Here is a 19,550-nt window from a genome sequence, read left to right as displayed (position 1 = left end):
TGGATCTCATTTCCTGGAGATTCTGGTGGCCAGGGTTAGGTAAATGTGTTCAGTGCTATGTGGCAGCTTGTAAGACTTGTGCGAATGCCAAGGTGACTCATATTCGGCCTTCAGGATCTCTACTTCCCTTGTCTATCCCATCCCGACCCTGGACTCATTTGTCCATGGACTTTATCACAGATTTGCCTAATTCCTCTGGAAAAACTGATTCTGGTGGTTGTTGACCACTTCAGCAAGATGGCGTACTTTATACCATTATCAGGTTTACCTAATGCTACATAGTGTTTGTCGATAACATCTTGAAACTACACAGAATTCCCTTTGATGTGGTGTCTGATAAAGGGACTCAATTTGTTTCCAAATTCTGGAAGGCGTTCTGTACTCGTCTGGGGGTCCAATTGTCCTTCTCTTCTGCCTTTCATCCTCAGTCAAACGGACAGACTGAGCGCACTAACCAGAATTTGGAGATTTATTTGAGATGTTTTATCTCTGGGAATCAAGAAGAGTGGTCTTCATTTTTGTCATTGGCCGAGTTTTCCATAAATAACCGTAGACAGGAGTCCACTGATAAGTGTCACTGCCTGCCCTGTGAGGTCTGAGAAGATCAGGTAGACTTGCAGCACGTGAGTCTGTCTGACAGGTCTTTCCGTTTTTCCTTGCTGTCTGTTGTTGTGGGCAGGATCTCACCTCTCCACAGGTTCTGCTCATTTTCTGTTTAGTGGTTCTTTTTTAGCTCACCTCTAACTGCAGATGTTGCGGTTGTTATTTCCTTCTGGAGTTCTAAGCTGGTTGTTTGTGGTTCTCCTACTTCTTACTCATCTCAAGCTAAGTCCTCCTGTTTCTACTTTGTGTGTGTGTTGTGTTTAGGTCTCAGGGAGACGCTGGTCCCTTCACGGCAGTCTCATCCCCGCTCCCTAATTTAGGGTTTCTGTCAGTTTCAGCAGGTCTTAGGTTCTGGTGTATGAGTTCTTGCACCATTAGGATTTGCTCATACTGTTAGTAGTCAGGGAGAGGCTCAGGGATAACTAGGTTACCTTCCCCTTCCTCACTAGCTTTGGGGCCTAGTCTGTGTTACTGTTGTAGTTTGTTTTTTTGGTGTTCTTCCTTTCCCCACTTACCGTGACATTAACAACCGCCCTTACCGTCATTATTTTCCTTGCTCTGTGCAGATGTCGATGCTGTTAATGCACTAGTTGATCGCATGCAGGGATTATCTTTGGAGGTAGCACAGTAGCACAGTTTCAGGATTCTCAGGCGTCTGGTTCAGCCAGTGGGAGCCAGGTCAGCCTTGAACCTATAGTTGCCTTCCCAGACAGGTTTTCTGGGGGAAGTGATAATTTTGTTTGTTTCAGAGAATCTTGTAAATTGTATTTTTGTCTGCGTCCGATCTCTTTTGGGGACGAGGAGTGGGGATTAATTTTTCTCTGCTGAAAGGTGATGCTCAGTCCTGGGCCTTTTCTCTAACGATCACTCTGGTGATGAGCCTATGCAGTTGGGACAGGTCTCTTCAGGCCCTAGTAATAGGAACCTCAGGGTTCAGAGAAGACTTTGTTTTTTCTGTGGAAAAGAAGGACATTTTATTAATGTTTGTCCTCATATTAAACCTCAAGGTGAAAAAGAAAAGAAAAAGGGTTCTAACTAATATATCTAGTTCTCTTACTCTTGGTAGCATGGATGGGGAGTCAGAGAAGGTATTTTTGTCTTTTACCTGTAGTACCCGATTTCTCCTGCCTACCATGGTGGCGCTAGACTCCAAAAATATTGAATTATAAGTATTTGTTGACAGTGGTGCAGGGGTTAACCTTGTTGATTATCAATTTGTTCAGTCATGGTTTTAAAACAAGTGCATTATGGGTTTTCTGTGTTTGCTATTGATTCCGCTCCTCTCTCGCAAAAGTGTCTGACTCATGTGGTGCAGGATATTTATTTGAGGGTAGCTCATGGTGATGGATCATGTGATGGACCATGTGATGAGCGCAGTGACGTCATCAAAGGTCCTATTCCTCACAGATGAAGACAGAAGAGATGCCGGTTGTGCGAACAAGTGGATTAAGATGAGTTAAATTTTTATTTTTTAACCCCTCTAGCCCTATTTTACTTAGCATTCTGTATTCAGAATGCTATTATTTTACTTTATAACCATGTTATAAGGGAAAATAATAATGATCGGGTCCCCATCCCGATCATCTCCTAGCATCCGCACCTGCTCGCGGATGGTTGCGATTTTCACGCAGCCCCAATTACTTCTATGGGGCCTGCGTTGCACGAAAAACGCACAAAATAGCTTGCCGTGATTTTCACGGAACGCACAAGTGATGCGTGAAAATCACCGCTCATGTGCACAGCCCCATAGAAATGAATGGGTCCGGATTCAGTGCGAGTGCAATGCATTCAACTAATGCATTGCACCCGTGCGTAAAACTCGCCCGTGTGAAAGGGGCCTTAGACCGTGTTTGGATTTCAGGGAGCTAAATTGTATCACTGTCTGGGATCCTTATCCCCTTCCCTTGATCCCAGATTTATTCGATCAGATTGTTGGAGCCAAGGTGTTTTCTAAATTGGATTCAAGAGGGGCTTATAATCTGATAAGAATTAGGGAGGGGGATGAATGGAAGATGGCTTTTAATACCCCTGAGGGCCACTTAGAGAACTTGGTCATGCCCTTTGGTTTGACTAATGCTCTGGCGGTCTTTCAGCTCTTTATCAATGACATTTTTCATCATTTGGTGGTGAGGTTTGTTGTTATTTACCTCAATGACATGCTAATTTACTCGCCCGATATGGAGACTCATCCGGATCATTTAAGACAAGTATTATTGATCCTCTGGGAGAATAAGTTGTATGCCAAGTTGGAAAAATTTGTGTTTGCTGTTCAGGAGCTGCAGTTCCTGGGTTACTTGCTTTCTTCCTCAGGTTTTTGTATGGATCCCGAAAAGGTCCATGCGGTATTAGACTGGGATCGACCTGAGAATCAGAAAGTACTGATACGGTTTTTGGGATTTACTAATTACTACATAAAATGTATCCTTAATTATTCCACTATTGTCAAGCCTTTGACTGATATGACCAAGAAAGGTGTGGACTCCTCAGTCTGGTTGGAAGGTCTAGGCAGGTTGTTTCTTCCTTCTGGGCTTTGACGCAAGGTGTTCAAGGAGAATCATGATACTGTCCTTGCGGGACACCCTGGGTGCAGATCCACGATAGATCTTATTTCTCGGAGGCCAGGTTTATGTAAAAGTGTGGAGGGCTATGTGGCAGCTTGTGAGACCTGTGCACGTGCCAAGGTGACTTATACTCCACCTTCAGGATCTCTTCTTCCTTTGTCCATCCCATCCCGTCCTTGGACACATTTGTCCATGGACTTCATCACTGATTTACCTAGCTCTTCTAGGAAGACTGTGATTTTGGTGGTGGTAGACCGCTTCAGTAAGATGGCGCACTTTATACAATTATCAGGTTTGCCCAATGCCAAAACTTTCGCTCAAGTGTTTATTGATAACATTGTGAAATTACATGGCATTCCCTCTGATGTGGTATCTGATAGGGGGATGCAATTTGTTTCCAGGTTCTGGAGTACTCGTCTGGGAGTTCAGTTGTCTTTCTCCTCGGCTTTTCACCCTCAGTCGAACTGAGAAACTGAACGCACTAACCAGAATCTGGAGACTTATTTGAGGTGTTTTGTCTACGAGAATCAGGAAGAGTGGTCTTCATTTTTGTCTTTGGCTGAGTTTGCCTTGAATAACCGTAGACAGGAGTCCACTAAGTTTTTGGTGCATATGGGTTTCACCCTCAGTTTGGTACTTTTTCTGGGACTGAGTCCTCTGGTATACCTGAAGAGGAAAGATTCTCTTCCTCATTGTCATCTATCTGGCGGAAGATTCAAATACATTTAAAAAAAATGGGCGAAATATATAAACGTATGGCTGACAACAGACGTATGACTGGTCCGGACCTGTGTGTGAGTGATTTGGTGTGGTTGTCCACTAAGAACATTACGTTGAAGGTACCCTCTTGGAAGTTGGGCCCAAGATTTATTGGTCCTTACAAGATCTCTGCCATTATTTATCCAGATGCGTTTCGTCTTGAACTTCCGCAGGCTTGATAGATCCATAATGTGTTTCACAAATCTTTGTTGAAAAACTATGTGGAACCTGCTGAACCATCTCCCTTGCCACCTCATCCTGTTCTAAGCTGGTTGTTTGAAGTTCTCTTACTTCTTACTCATCTCAAGCTAAGTCTTTTTGTTTCTACTTTGTGTGTGTGTTGTGTCTAGGTCTCAGGGAGACGCTGGTCCTTTCACGGTGGAAGGTCCCGGCAGTTTCATCCCCGCTCCTTAATTTAGGGTTTGTGTCAGTTTCAGCAGGTCTTAGGTTCTGGTGTATGAGTTCTTCCACCATTAGGATTTGCTCATACTGTTAGCAGTCAGGAAGAGGCTCAGGGATAACTAGGAGGTTACCTTCCCCTTCCTCACTAGCTTTGAGGCCTAGTCTGTGTTACTGTTGTCGTTTGTTTATTTGGTGTTCTTCCTTTCCCCACTTACCGTGACATAAGTCGCCGTTTTTTGGTGCATTTGGGTTCCATCTGCAGTTTGGCAAATTTTCTGGTACTGAGACTTCTGGTATACCTGAAGAAGAAAGATTCTCCTCTTTATTGTCATCTATTTGGCGGAAGATTCAAAACAATCTAAATAAAATGGGCAAAAAGTATAAACGTATGGCTGACAAGAGACGAATGGTCCGGACATGAGAGTGGGTGACTCTGTGTCGCTGTCCACAGGAAACATTAAGTTGAAGGTACCCTCTTGGAAGTTGGGGCCAAGGTTTATTGGGCCATACAAGATCTCATTATTAATCCGGTGGCTTTTCATCTTGAACTTCCGCGGGCGTTGAAAATTCATAATGTGTTTCACAAGTCATTGCTTAAAAGATATGTCGAACCTGCTGAACCGTCCTCCCTGCCACCCCCTCCCGTCATGGTGGATGGTAATCTTGAGTTTAAGATTGCCAGAATAGTGAACTCACGTATTCTTTGTGGATCTCTTTATATCTCGTACACTGGAAGGGTTACGGTCCAGAGGAAAGAATGTGGGTTCCGGCGACCGACATGAATGCCAGTCGCCTTGTGAAGGCCTTTCACAGGGAGCATCCTGATAAGGTCGGTCCTGGGTTTCCGGAGGTCACCCATAGAGGAGGGGGGTATTGTCACGGTCCCTCCAGTGACAGATGTTAGAAGATCGGATAGACTTGCTGCACATGAGGCTATCTGACAGGTCTCTCTGTTATCCTCTTGTATATTGTTGTTTGGCAGGATCTCACCTCTCCTCAGGTTCTGCTTGTTATCTGTGATGAGGCTCTATTTAGGTCTGCCTCACACTGCTGACCATGCAGTTGATATTTCCTCTTGGAGTTGCTAGAGCTTGTTTCTCTTGGATCTCCTGCTTCTCCATTCATCTCAAAGCTAAGTACAAGTTGCCTGTCCTGTTTGTTGTTCTCTGGTGCGTTTTGGTTCTAGGCCTCAGGGAGACACAGGTTTCTTCATCTGGGAAGGAACCAGCTGTTTCGTCTCCTGCTACTTATCTTAGGGATAGTCAGTTTTAGCAGGGCATAGGTATCCGGCGTATGAGCATTTCCACCATCAGAATCTGCTCATACTGGTAGGAGTTAGGGAAAAGCCAAGGGATTACTAGGAGATTACCATTCCCTCTTCCTTAGCTTTTGAGTCCTAGACTGTTGTCTATTTCTTTTGTGTGCATCTGGTGTTTTCCTCTTCCCCATTACCCGTGACAATCACTTGTGAAAAGGTGAGTCGGGTTATAGGCACCAAAAGCCTTGTCAAATTACCACGCTTGAAAGCCCTACCATATCGCTGTATGGGTAATCACAGAGCAGCGGAGGTGGTTCCCGAATCAGGGACGCTGCGCACCAACTTAGAAAAATCCAGGAGTCAAATGCTGCACTGCGCATGCTCTGCGCAGCGTCAAGATGTGCATGGACTTAGAAGAATCCAAGAGCCAAGCGCTGTTCTGCACATGCTCTGCGCTGCATCGGGATGCGCACGGATTTAGAGAGAACCGGGAGCCAACTGCAGTGCTGCGCATGCTCTGCGCGGCATGGGGATGCGCCGGACTTTGAAATAAGTGTTTTCTACAGAAAGCCTACCTATTAACACCAGTGACATTCAGTCAGGCTTCAGAGAAATTAATAAAACATACAAGCAATATGTTAGGTCCCTCTGGGAAATTACCAGTGTGGAGACCTACATACAGCAAGGTATAGTTTATAGGGGATGAGAATTATTATCGTCCCCAATTTACATCAAGAGGATGCTGTGTTTATTAAAGGCTGGCAGCAGTTATTGACAGAAAACTCCCTGCGCATGTTACAGTATCTCCTAGAATATGAAAGAGGAGCCCTGTCCAGAATTACCATCCAGTTAGAGAAAGAAATAGCACAAATTCTGAGTTTCAGACAGCAGTGAGATTTTGTCCAATGTGAATCACGTCTGCAAAAGAATATTAAGTAATTTCAAATGGAAATTAAAGACTTTTATTACCTCTAAATCAAATACTTATCTCACATTTTCCCAACAAGCAGCACAGAGTATGTCTACTCTGGGTTCCGGTCTCTAGCTTAGCACTGCAGGTGCGATGATGTCACTGTATTGGGTCTGTCTGCACTAAACCACCTTTGGCAAGGGAATGGTGGAGCAGATAGCTGGCAGCTCCCTAATTCAGCATTGTATTCAACTGTATTTGTGTCCCAAGGACACAGGTATAGTTCAAATCGGGATATGAGGCAGCTGTCCCCAAACTGTGAGGCAGCCACTAAAATCTGGGAATGGCCCACTGGATCCAGGATGGTTGGGAGGCATGTAGTTGGCCTGCAATGCATAGAGGTGGTTACTGCAGCACTGTTGCCATTCAAGTCAATGACCAACCCCAGCTACTACACAGTGGACGGAGTGGTGTAGTTCTGGAGACCGTTTCCAGTACCAAAGCTACTGCAGCACAGCTGATCAGTGTGGGTGCCAGTGTGTGTCCCTATTAAGTGCAGGGAGCCGGTGGTCGTGTCCCCTCACTATTATACGGTTTTAAGGTGTCACACAGTATTAGGTACATTGGCATGCAATCTTCTACTATAAAGACCTTTGCATGGTCATAGGAGTCAGGGAGAGCTCTAGGGATTTTATAGGGTTCACCCATATGCTCCTTAGTTTGGGATCAAGCCAGTCAGATGTTTATTTATAAGTTCCAGCTTTCTGCAACACCATCCGTGACACTAACAGACTCGTGGACAGAGGTCAGTTTATTCACTGACTTTTTGATGCTGTAGATACGTGATAGAACATGGCTGACTCTGTACTGAGGGCTACCAATTTTGAAGCCATGAATCAGTTGCTTCACTAATATACATATGTTTTACAGCAGTGCAGAATTGTCTGACACTATATCAATAGCTGTGAGACCTGCAATCACTCCTATGTGTAACTAAATAGACTGTCTGATTCAAACTTAAATTGGTGCCCTGGCTAAGGGTCCATTCACACATCCGTGTGCGTTTTGCAGATTCGCAAAACATGGAAAGCAGCAATGTGCGTTCCGCATTTTGTGGACTGCACATTGCCACCACTAATACAATTTGCCTATTATTATTGCGGACAAGAATAGGACATGTTCTATTTTTTTCAGGAACGGAATTGCGGACCCGGAAGTGTAGGTCCGCAATTCTGTATCTGGGCAGCACATCAGCTTGATAGCCTCAGCCCGAATGGGCTCAATGAAGGATTTACTTTTTCATCTTTCTTATAGATCAGTAAAGGAGGAATTCTATTATCATGTTTTCAGCAATGATCAAATACATTGAAAAGTAAGTCCCCTTTTTTTTGTGTGACAATAGCCTGAGTAGGTAATCAAAAACTAACTACATTCACAGAGGCTAATAAGGGAGGGTAATATAAATAAGTTTATATATTTTTTTTCACTTTATTATATAAATATATTATATAATGTATCAGTATTTTTAAATGTAGTGTTTGCAACCAAATGATGGAAATAGGTAAAAAAAATAAAAATAATTTCTCTCTTTCACTGACATCAATGTCCTATGCCTCTAGTTTAGGTGCAGTAGTGTTTGTTGGTGCACATTGATATGAAGCGCATGTCATGCACAGCAAGGCAACCATGAGTAACCAAAACCACGCACTAAGGTAGTGCGCACCTGCCGGTAGCGCAGATCATACACACCGGCTGAGTGACACATCTACATGTTTCTAAGTTGGTGCGCATGATCAGTTTGTGTATCAGTTTGGTTGAACATTCTTCATTATATATACAAACTGAAAAGAACGGCGTGGTATTAAACAGGCAGGAAGTGCTCAAACCCACATGCAGTTGTGCATATATACAGGGGAGCAAATCCTGCACTTGTGGCCCATTGCTAATGGCGATCCCCAGCAAAAATGCACACAGTGGAGGATGCCCGCAGCAAACCACGAGTACCACAATAGACATCCTACACAAGATAGCAATTATGTGGATGTGATAATCAATATAACAGTAGCAAAGACAGGGGCACTCTGCGGTCTTACTAAACCCTCAAACTGTTAGCATGGTTCCATGCTGGAGGTAACTGGTGAGTTGTTTGTGAGTCGGACCTCATGCTCCTGTAATTTTCCCACTGGCTCCTGGGGGGCGTCGCCATTTCAGTTTTTAAGTGTTTGTTTGTCCATTCCGATGCAGGCAGTCAGCTAGGTAGAATTTAATATTCAGAGACAGCGAATCTGCTGTAGGATCACAGTATTAGTCAGGGAACCAATTTAAGTTAGAATCAGCCAGTTAGTCTATTCAGCAGTTACACATAGGAGTGTGTGCAGTGTGATTGAATTCGAGTGATTGCAGGTCTGACAGCTATTTATATAGTGTCGGACAAGTCTCCACTGCTGTAAAACATATGTATATTAATGAAGCAACTGATTCATGACTTCAAAATTGGTAGCCCTCAGTACAGAGTCAGCCATGTTCTATCACATATCTACAGCATCAAAAAGTCAGTGAATAAACTGACCTCTGTCCACGAGTCTGTTAGAGACACAGTCTATGAATCAGTTGGTGGACAGTGAATGAACTGGCTTATAGGCAATACTGTATAGATTGCGGAGGAGCGAGAGGAGATTGTGCACATCTCCACCGCCCTTATAGCAGACAATTCAAGAGCACATTTGAGTGGCAAACAAGGTTTAACTGAACTGTTGGCTCACAGCCTTTTTAAATTCACTTTAAACCTGGATCAAGTTAGATTAAGAGCCTTTTTGGCTTTCATTAAAATTTTGCTGGATCCTACCTTCCCACACCCTAGAATGGCGATACAGAGGACTATGGAGATGAGCACTTCCACAATGGAAGCGCTCATCTCCCTGTGCCCTGCCCTGCCGCCGCCCCCCACGTCACCAGTGGCACTCAAGAGGCAGCTGCCTTGGGCCCCCCCAGGAGGAACTGGGCCCGGGGCAGCTGCCCCTTTTGCCCCACGTTAAAGACGGCCCACGTTAATCCACACATGGATTATTATTAGCAATGGCCATGGCAGACACAGCCTGACCATCAATAGGCATCAACGCAGATTTTTATTAATTAATAGTGAGGCTCGACATCCTACCAAACCGGTCTATCGGGTATATAGTGGCCACTTGAGAAGGTGACGCATCTCCCAAAAATAAGAGTGTATCAGCATATGATGCAATTTTATTTTGTATCTGTCCGTATTGAAACCCCTTAATATATGGAGACTGTTGCACTGCTGCTGCTAAAAGGCTCAACGGCTATAGCAGGGGTGGTCAACATGTGGCTCTTTGCTTCTTCAAGTGTGTCTCTAGCTGTGGAGCCGGGAAGCAGTCAGGCGGCTCACTCTCCACCCCATGCTCAGATTTCTTTTCCTGATCGGGCACTGTTACTACTTTGCAGTTCCAGCTCACTCTCCACTACGTCCTGATGCACACAGTGTAAGAACGTAGTACGTTGAGACATGCACTAGGACCTGACATTGTGCTCATCAGCAGTGATGGTCAGTTCACAGTGTTCACCAGCGAACACATGCAGGCTGCCATCTTTAGTAAGGTAGACCCACCGTCCAGCGATGCACAAGTAAGCCCTTACCCGTGCCTGTGCCGGTCTGAAATCGAATGCAGTCACAGGGAGCAGGCAGTTCCAAGAACAGTCCGATGAAGGCCCCCGGCAGCTGTTCTCGAAACTGCCTGCTCCCGGTGACCGCATTTGATTTCAGACTGGCTCCTGGCACAGGTAAGGGCTTACCTGTGCATCGCCAGACGGGTGAGTCTACCTTACTAAAGATGGCAGCTGCTCATCAGGTCACAGTGGAGAGTGTCAGACCTGCAGAGTAGCAGGTGCCCGAGCAGGAGCCCAGTGCCTGGTCAGGAGAGGTAAGAGATTTTTTTTTTTTTAAATAGAACCAAGAATGTGGGTCTGATCTGAGCATTTGGGGGGGGGGGGGGGGGGGGGGGTCATGATCTGGGCAATGGGGGGTCTGATCTGAGCATGAGGGTTCAGATTTGAGCATGAGGGTCTTGTTTGAGCATGGGTTGGTCAGGTCTGAGAAGGGGGGGGGGAGATATGAGCATTAAGGGTCTGACACAGAGTCTGATTTGTGTTGTCTGATCCAAGCATTGGGGGTCTGATTTGGAAGTCTGATCAGGTTTGGGGATCCTTTTGTAGGTCAGATGAGGATCGGGGATCTGATTTAGGAGTCTGATATATATATTTTTTTTCTCTGCTAATGAACAATAAAATAAAAATATATTTTTAGCAGACCTCAGATGAAATTTTTTTTTTCTTTGTTAAAACCTAGGTGCATCTTGTAGGGCGAAAAATACGGTGACTGTGTGTAAATGTATAGCTTGTGGCTCCTGGTAGTCATACATGGTTTTTCTTTTTTTGGGGCTCTTTGTGTATGTAAGGTTAGCCACCCCTGGGCTATAGCAAATATAAGGGGCGATAGCGGGCAGCCCTGTCTAGTTCCCCTAGCCAACTGAATGCAGTTAGACACTCCCCCATTAGCCTTCGGGTTAGAATACAAGACCTGCACTCATTTGATAAACCGATGTCTAAAGCCCATACACCTCAATGTACCCCAAAGATACCCCCCCACTCTATACTATCAAAAGCCTTAGAAGCATCAATTGTCTGCCGAAACCTGTAGACTGGTATATACTCTGCGAATGTTGATTGCGGTAGATTTCTGGGGCATAAATCCTGTCTGAACAGGATGGATTATGCCACAAACCACTTTGGACAGAAGTTCTGCCAGGACTTTGACATCTGACGTTAGAAGGGATATTGATCTATACGCGTCGGGGAATCTCAGGTCTTTCCCTGGCTCTGATATCACTACTATAGGGGGCTCCTGCATAGAAGCCGGGAGACAGCCCACCTCTAACGAGTAATTGAGAACCTTTAGTAATTCCAGCAACAATACTACCTGAAATTTCCTATATACTTCCACTGGAATGCCATCCGATCATGGGGCCTTATCTTTAACCATATCTTATAGGGCCTCCTCCATATTAATAGGCGCTTCTAATTATTCCCTCTCCTCTGCTTCCTTGGACCTGGTTTTATGTGCACTAATATACTTAATCAATAGCCCCCTCAAATATGCTTTCATAGCATCCCAGACAGCATGTGGGGACGCCGTACCTGCATTAAAAGTAAAGTATTTAATGGATACAGTCATGCCTCCCCCCCCCCCCCCGAAGTCTAGCTCCACCTCTAGTATGGAGTGGTCTGATCGCGATTTAGGCTGATATTCAGGAGGAGTGAACAAATGGAAACATTGCATCATTCACCAGCTCCAAATCTATTCGGAATAGGGTAGGATATGTGGACGAGCTGCAAGAGTATTTACGTTCTGCAGGATGTCTCACCCTCCATACATCTATCAGTTTTGCCTTTCATAATGTTACATATTGCAGTGCTTCCTGTAGATCTCCCAGCTCCCTACATCTATCTAACCGGTCATCCGGTGTACAGTTAGTCGCCGCCTATAAAGCAGCCACGGGATTCCCAGATATTTTACTATAAAGTCTATGATCATTCTGAAAGAGAGTCGATGCGAATGGCAGGGAATATACCGCCACCAACATCATTTGAATACCTTATATATTGCATAGTATACAGACAAACCTCCCCTCCATCTAGGAATTCTTTAATAAATTCAACCCTAACACTCCTGTGTACTAATATACTTATTCCCCTGGAATGCGAGGAGAATATCGCATGAGCCACATATTCCACCCATGACTTATTTAGCTATTGTATTTTTAGTAAAATGAGTCTCCTGTAAACAGCATATAGTCGACTGAAACCGAGATAAGTAGTTGAAAATGCTATGTCGCCTATTCGTGTCAGCCATGCCCCTCACATTCCAGTTGAGTATCCTAGTCATACGCGTCATATTTCAGAATCAAAACAGAAAAGTTTTCCCCACCCATTAAGGTCATCTTCTGCACTTGTTCAAAGTGTTGCATTGTCCCCATAACCATGCAGGAGTGAGTACCCCCCCCCCCCCCAATGTCCCCTCCCATAAATATAGGGTCTATGCCAATAGACATAACTCCTAATCATCCCTACCTGTGTAGATAGCATATTCAACCCTTCAATTCCAACCGCACAAAAAGCAAAAAAATGAACAGCACTTTCTGTGCAACTCACGCACCTGCATCAGATCTATTATTAATCAGATTGTCCCATCCATGGAACCATCCTGTGACGATTTGTCCTCCTGCACGTTTTAATATAAAGAGAGAAAAAGAAAAGAATAAAAAGAAAGGAGCTGGGGCAGGGGGGGGGGGGGACACGAGCCCACTCCAAGACATCTTACGGAACAGCAAAAGGTTAATCTCCTAGGCGCCAACTTAAGTGCCCTCGTTCTGCTCTTTCAATTGACTTTCATGGCAATCTAGCAACTGTGCCGCCTCTTCTGGGTACTCAAAGAACCTGGTAGATCCCAGAGCCACCACTCTTAATTTAGCTGGAAATATGGAGTATTGGCTTTGCAGATTTCAAAGTCTCGTCTTGACATCCAAGAACGGTGTCCTCCTCTTCTGGACCTCTGAAGAATAGTCTGGGAAGATGTATATTTTAGCTCCATATAGGACCAGATCTATATTATTACACGATTGCCGTAATATGGTATCTCAGTCTTTAAAGTGCAGTATTTTAGCAAGTATTGGCCCCGGAGGTCTACCATGTGGTAGTGGTCAGCCGATGGGCCCTTTTCTACAGCATATAGTGAAGACAGTCCTTTATCCTGGAATTTCTGATGTAGCCACTTTTCTATATATTCCGTAGCATTTGCCCCTTCTGTTTTTTCTGGGACCCCCATTCTGATATTATGACGATGTGATCTATTTTCCAAATCATCAGCGTTGGCAAATAGGGCAGCAATATCTCTTGCCGTCGACTTAGTCTTCATCTTGAGAGGCCCAACCTCATCTTCCATCCCTGACCCTCTTTTTCAAGTTCTAATGTTCTCTCAGTAATTTTATGCACGTCATGTCTTATTAGGGATATATCTTCCTGCAGACTGCCCACTTGAAGATTGAGAGACTTGAGGGTGGTGTTACAACTGGCTACTGCCACTATAATTTCTTTAAGGGTGGGCTCTTGTTCAGTGGGGTTGTGGGGGTTTCTTTTGAAGTAGGGACCTGGCATCCATTATCTCTCTCCCCTTCATCTAAAGAGAACATTGTCTCTGCCACTGTACATTGGGACCAGTCCCTCACCCCCTCCGAAACCCTGGCAAATCTGAGACACGCTAACGCGCTCCAGCTCACCACCTCATGTTAGCCCTCCTCCGCGCCAGCTCCATGTTGGCTGTGATCTGCTCTGTCTGAGCGCGCTGTTCTTCCCCCTCTTGGGCATTCTTGCACTCATATGTGCAGTGCAGGAGAATCCTCTCACCCAGGCACCCTTCAGGGCTTTCCTTGTCCACCAGATGTCTGAGCAGCAGGATGGGTTAGGATGCTGACAGGAGCGCTCTGAAGAGAGTCTCACTCCATGCTACAGTAGGTCATTCCCCAAAAAGTGGTGCCTTTTACCTGTGATGCTCAGGATAGCACACCCTGGCAAGTGCTCCTCACTGCATCCATCCTTTGATGCATCTGTGTTCTAGTGGTTTAACTTAATTTATTGTTTTCTGGTTGATTAAATAGAAATACAATGGTGGCTCAACCCCTTTACATTGTTTATGATTGTGGAGGACAGCTTTGGGTACACTCTGTATGCAGGTTTGAGATGCAGTCCAATGCAACATTTCAAAGGGAAGCAAGCATGAGGTGTCTTTCATATGCTGCACTAAAGTATTCCTGGCAGACCACTGTCTCCAGTCCTCCTCATTGCCTGTTTTTCTGTGCTGAGAAATACAGGCAGGTTCCATCATGTAATACCATCAGGGAGGTATCTGATGGACTCCAAATGTATTCTGCAACATGAAGAGCCCTAAACATACAGCCAATGTAATTAAGAACCATCTTCAATGTAAAGAACAAGTCCTGGAAGTGAGGCCCTGATCTCAACATTATCACATCTGTCTGGGATTACATGGAGACAGAAGGATATGAGCAAACTTACATCCACAGAAGAGGTGGTTAGTTTCCCCAAGATGTTTGGAGCAACCTCCCTGACAAATTCCGATGTAGGGGGAGATGTACGAATCCCATTGCTGACTGCAGGTGGCTGTGGGTACAGACAAGTATTCTGGGTGACTGACTGTATGGAGTGGGCCCCAGAATAGTAGCTAAAGCTACATAGGAACCATATTAAAGACGCATTTAACGTATTTTTCCCTTTATGAGACGCACCTGATAACAAGACGCATCCCATGTCTTAGAGGTGGAAAATAGATATTTCTCAGACCTTACATCAGATCCTTAGATCAGACCCCCAAATCAAAAACTCAGTTCAGACCCCCCCCCCCATATGTCAATAAATAAAGAACCTTACCTCTACTGCTCCTCTCCAGCGATAGCCGCTTCAGTCTCACTCCCTTGTCTTCTCCCACCCGCGCTGCACTATCTGCACGTCCTGACGCTGTACGCGGTCAGGACCAGCAGTGCAGCACAGCCCCCGAGAAGACGACAAAGGAGGGAGAATACTGGCAGCATTCACAGCGCTTCACCTGACCTATTTTGATATTGGAAAAATCATACGACAGCTTGCTCTGGGCAACACTTTCTTTTGTAGTGCATGCGACATTCCTAACCCTACCTTTCAATAGACCAAGACCAAGTTATATTATAGAAAATAATTTTATAGTTATTTACACTGCACAGATTTATTGGACATTTTCTACAGTTTGTACAGTATTTGGCAATTTCAACAAACCATTTTATGACCAATATATGAATTATCCCTAGGTAAATATACAGTAATCAGTGGTACAGTTTACACACAACATACAAAATGTATGCAGTACAATGGAAAACACAGATTAACAAAGGGCAGATACAAAATACTGCTGTAGCGACGCATGTTGTAAACTGTGCTGCGAGTTTAGGGTATAAATGCAAGTGACAAATGAACCACAGTCCTTAGGGTACTTTCACACTTGCGTTGTTTGATTCCGGCAGGCAGTTCCGTTGCCTGAACTGACTGCCTGATCAGGCAAACTGAAAAATGCCTGATCAGTCAGAAAAAATGACATCCGTTTGCATACAGACTGATCAGGATCCTGATCAGTTAGAAAAATGCATTGCAATACCGGATCCGTTTTTTCCGGTGTCATCAGGCAAAACGGATCCGTTTTTTTTTTTCTCTCATTTTTTTCTTCATTTTTGAATGCCGGATCCGGCACTAATACATTCCTAAGAAAAAAAAATAATCGGATCCGGCATTCAGGCGAGTCTTCAGTTTTTTTCGCCGGATATAAAACCGTAGCATGCTACGGTTTTCTCTTTTGTCTGATCAGTCAAAACGACTGAACTGAAGACATCCTGATGCATCCTGAACGGATTACTCTCCATTCAGAATGCATGGGGATATGCCTAATCAGTTATTTTCCGGTATAGAGCCCCTGTGACGGAACTCTATGCCGGAAAAGAAAAACGCAAGTGTGAAAGTACCCTTAGTATGGCGGAATCACAGTCCATTATGTATAGGTCAAGATGTCCGCTTATTTTATACAAGATGCCCTTATTGTCGCTGATGGAACATCACATCATGAAGAGAGCGATGACCAGATTTATCGAACATGAAGGCTTGTCCTTCTAAAATTTCTTAAAATCGCTCACTAGTAGAGTTTGAGGGAAACTCATGAAGCGCAAAACTGCATCTGTAGGATCGCTGTAGGGAATCGCTTCTATGTACTTTAAATAGGAAATATGGAGCTGACCGATTCCCTTTATACTTTGTAATGCATAATATGTCTCTTATCCTGTAACAGTCATATACCGAACATGCAGTACTGGTGACAAAGCAGTCAACATTGCAAATATGAATACAAATACGCAACAGTGATTTATTAGACTGGAACTAAAAACACTTTGTGGCAGTTTTTTGAGCTAAAGTTCAACATCAATGGGAAACTAAGAAAAGACTGAAGGTGCCCGTACACCTTCAATAGATTGTTGGCCAATGCCGACAACTATTCCTCCCAACTCCTCCATACACCCAAATGCTCGGTTCTGCCAAGCATGAATGCGTTTTCAATGGGGGAGAGGAGAGTAAGACGCAGCTAGACATCTCTGGCCGTAGCTCATCTTCCCTCAGGACAAAATGATCAGGCGTTGAAATTCAAGATGCCCAATACGCTCTCCCCCCCGACATCATTTGCCAGGGGAGAGTCAGAAGATGCCTTTTCTTCTGCGCGTGGAGGCTTTTATACTTTCTGCTGGATGCCTTCTGGCTTTTGATCAGAAAACAGCATGAGCATTCCCAGCCTTACGGAGGTTAACCCATTTAACCATGATGTTTGACCACAAAAGATTCTAATGAAATGTGCAGTCGGATTGCTATTAAATAATAAAATTAGTAAAACCTTTAATACCAACACACAAATAAACATACTTTGCATTTTATTTTTTCCTCTCCTCCATAATCAGCTTTTTAGGGATGGATTCCTGTTTGCAAAATTCTTATGTCTTAAAAGCTTGCGCAGCTCCTCCAGTTCTCGGGGTCCAAGGCTCTGATCCACCCCCGGTTTCAGCTGGTTACTTAACGGGGATACAATGTAACCATTTCGATATAGAAAGAACCGCTTGCTGTACTCAAATGTGGTGAACATCAAACCGAAATAAGGAACAACCTGTCAGTATAAAGGAGAAGGGACATTATTGGAGAACACAGCTTGAAATGCATGGAAAAATAAAGCTGCTGGGGGATGGGGGGGGGGGGGGGGGTGCTATGGATGTAGTGAATATTCACAGGAGTTATTTCATTATAAATCACATTTTCTTTCCGCTCACAGGTGAGAAGAGTGCAGACTTAGGGCTCATTCAGACGGCCGTATGCTATCCGCAAAAATGTAGATCCGTTTTTGTGGATAAGATGGACATGGCCCCATTGAAGTCTATGGGTCCGCAAAAAAAGGATAGCATTCAGTATTTTTGCGGACCCAAAGACTTCAATGGGGCCATGTCCTGATTTCCACGGACAAGTATAGGACATGTTTCATTTGAAAAGGGCCCCATAAAAGTGAAATGGGTCAGCATCTAATCCGCAAAAAAACGGATCTACATTTTTGCAGATAGCATACGGCCATCTGAATGAGCCCTTAAAGGGAACCTGTCATCAACTTTATGCTGCCCATACTAAAGGCAGAATAAAGTAGAGACAGGCGAGTTGATTTCAGCGGTCTGTCATTTATAAGCTAAAAGTAAGTGGTTGCCGAGAATCAACATCACAATCATTGTAGACTGGGCCTGGAAAAGAGTCCCGGCCACCTGAGAAGAGTCCTGGTTATTCATGAATTCCTGCTGTCCCACAGTCTTCTACCTTGTTTTCTCCCTTTCTCTCTAGGAGAGAACTGCCAACCATCAGCAGATTGGTGAGAGAGCAGGAGATTATGAATAACCAGGACTCTTTTCAGGTAGATTTGACTCTTTTCAAGGCCTGGGCTGCAATGATTATGATGCTGGTTCTCAGCAACCACTTTTAGCTGATGTGTGACACACCGCTGATATCAGCATTTCTGTCACTATTTTATGCTGCCCTCAGTGAGATCAGCATAAAGTTGATGACAGGTTATCTTTAAAGCTGACCATACACGTTAGATTTGTGTCGCTGAACACGCCGATTTTCTCCCGACGCTGATGTTGGGGAGAGGAGGTCTGGGTGTGTTGAATTTCAACTACATGATCCTTTTGTTCTTAGGGAGATAAGACAGTCAGACTCCTGGAGGCAGAGTTTTGCCCTCTTTTCATATGGATAGTTGGCCAAGCAGGGCATGCTAATGTATGGGAGGGTCAGAAGAGATAGTTGGCCAAACAAGCATTCAGCCGGCAGTTCAGTTGTATGGTCATCTAAGCTTCATCGCTTGCCCCAACAGTTTAATCCACCTGTTTGAAGCTTGGTGGCATTTTTTTCCCCCCCACATACCTTGGGTCACAATAAGGGTCCATTCACACGTCCGCAACTGTTATCTGCAAAACACGGACACCGGCCATGTGCGTTCCGCATTTTGCGGACCGCACATGGCCAGCACTATGATAGAAATCCCTTTTCCGTGGCTGCGGACAATAGGACATGTTCTATTTTTTTGCGGGGCTGCGGGAACGGAAATGCGGCCCCTTTGAAAAAAGCAATGGGTCCGCACCAGTTCCGCAAAATTGCTTGCACCACTTTGTGTTGCACTTTAGAAAAGCCATTATGGATGGGAGTTACTTTTAGCCATATTTAAGATTTTTCTTGTTTTCAGCGATGTCATAAATTATATTCGCCATAAAAGTAAACCAAAAGCACTGCACAGTCTCCAATGTAAAATGTTATAGATTTAACAAATAGCTAAAAAAATATTTTAAAAAAATGCAGCAAAAATAAAAATAAATTGCACAGATTAAGTCCATTTTCATCTATATCAGCCATAGTGCCTTTCTAACGCTTTTGTTCTGCCTATAGAGATCACGTCCTGCTGCAGGACACCTATCTGGACATTCATGGCATGTACACAAGATATGTCATACATGTCTGATAGGTGCGGGTTCCTTTACCCAGGGCTTCCATTTATGGTCCACTCCTGGAAACCCAGGCAAAATCCCAAACAATGATGTACAGTACATTTCACAGCAGCTTGTATTGAAAGAAAGTCATTTTTTGAAAGACTGCACACTTGTCCATCCAAGGTTATGTGGACCCAATATGCCCTGAAGAGACTTAGAGCCATAATACATTTTCTCCAAGCCAGATTTCTAGTGTAGAAAAATTGCTAATTTTGTTGCAGGTGCCTGCTTGTTGAAATTTTTTATTTTTTTTTAGCTTCTTTCAACAGGCAGGACCTCCGAAGCCGGACTCATTTACCAATATGTGCACATTACACCAGAAATTTACT

At 44.3% G+C, this 19,550-nt stretch overlaps 1 protein-coding gene across 1 annotated transcript in view; it reads right to left on the bottom strand.

Moving 5' to 3' along the window:
• Positions 1-16,016: 16,016 nt before the first annotated feature.
• Positions 16,017-19,550, bottom strand: part of SLC25A43 (solute carrier family 25 member 43) — a 52,751-nt gene continuing 49,217 nt past the window's right edge. Inside the window, exon 5 of the mRNA XM_044268446.1 lies at positions 16,017-17,309. Within this exon, the coding sequence (XP_044124381.1) occupies positions 17,103-17,309 (207 nt within the window). The 3' untranslated portion in view covers positions 16,017-17,102. The remainder of the gene's footprint in view (positions 17,310-19,550) is intronic.

This window comes from Bufo gargarizans, chromosome 9, assembly GCF_014858855.1.
Source record: "Bufo gargarizans isolate SCDJY-AF-19 chromosome 9, ASM1485885v1, whole genome shotgun sequence".
Taxonomy (NCBI): Eukaryota; Metazoa; Chordata; class Amphibia; order Anura; family Bufonidae; genus Bufo; species Bufo gargarizans.
The sequence above is the reverse complement of the archived record's forward strand: the minus strand, read 5'-3'. Positions and strand labels throughout refer to the sequence as shown.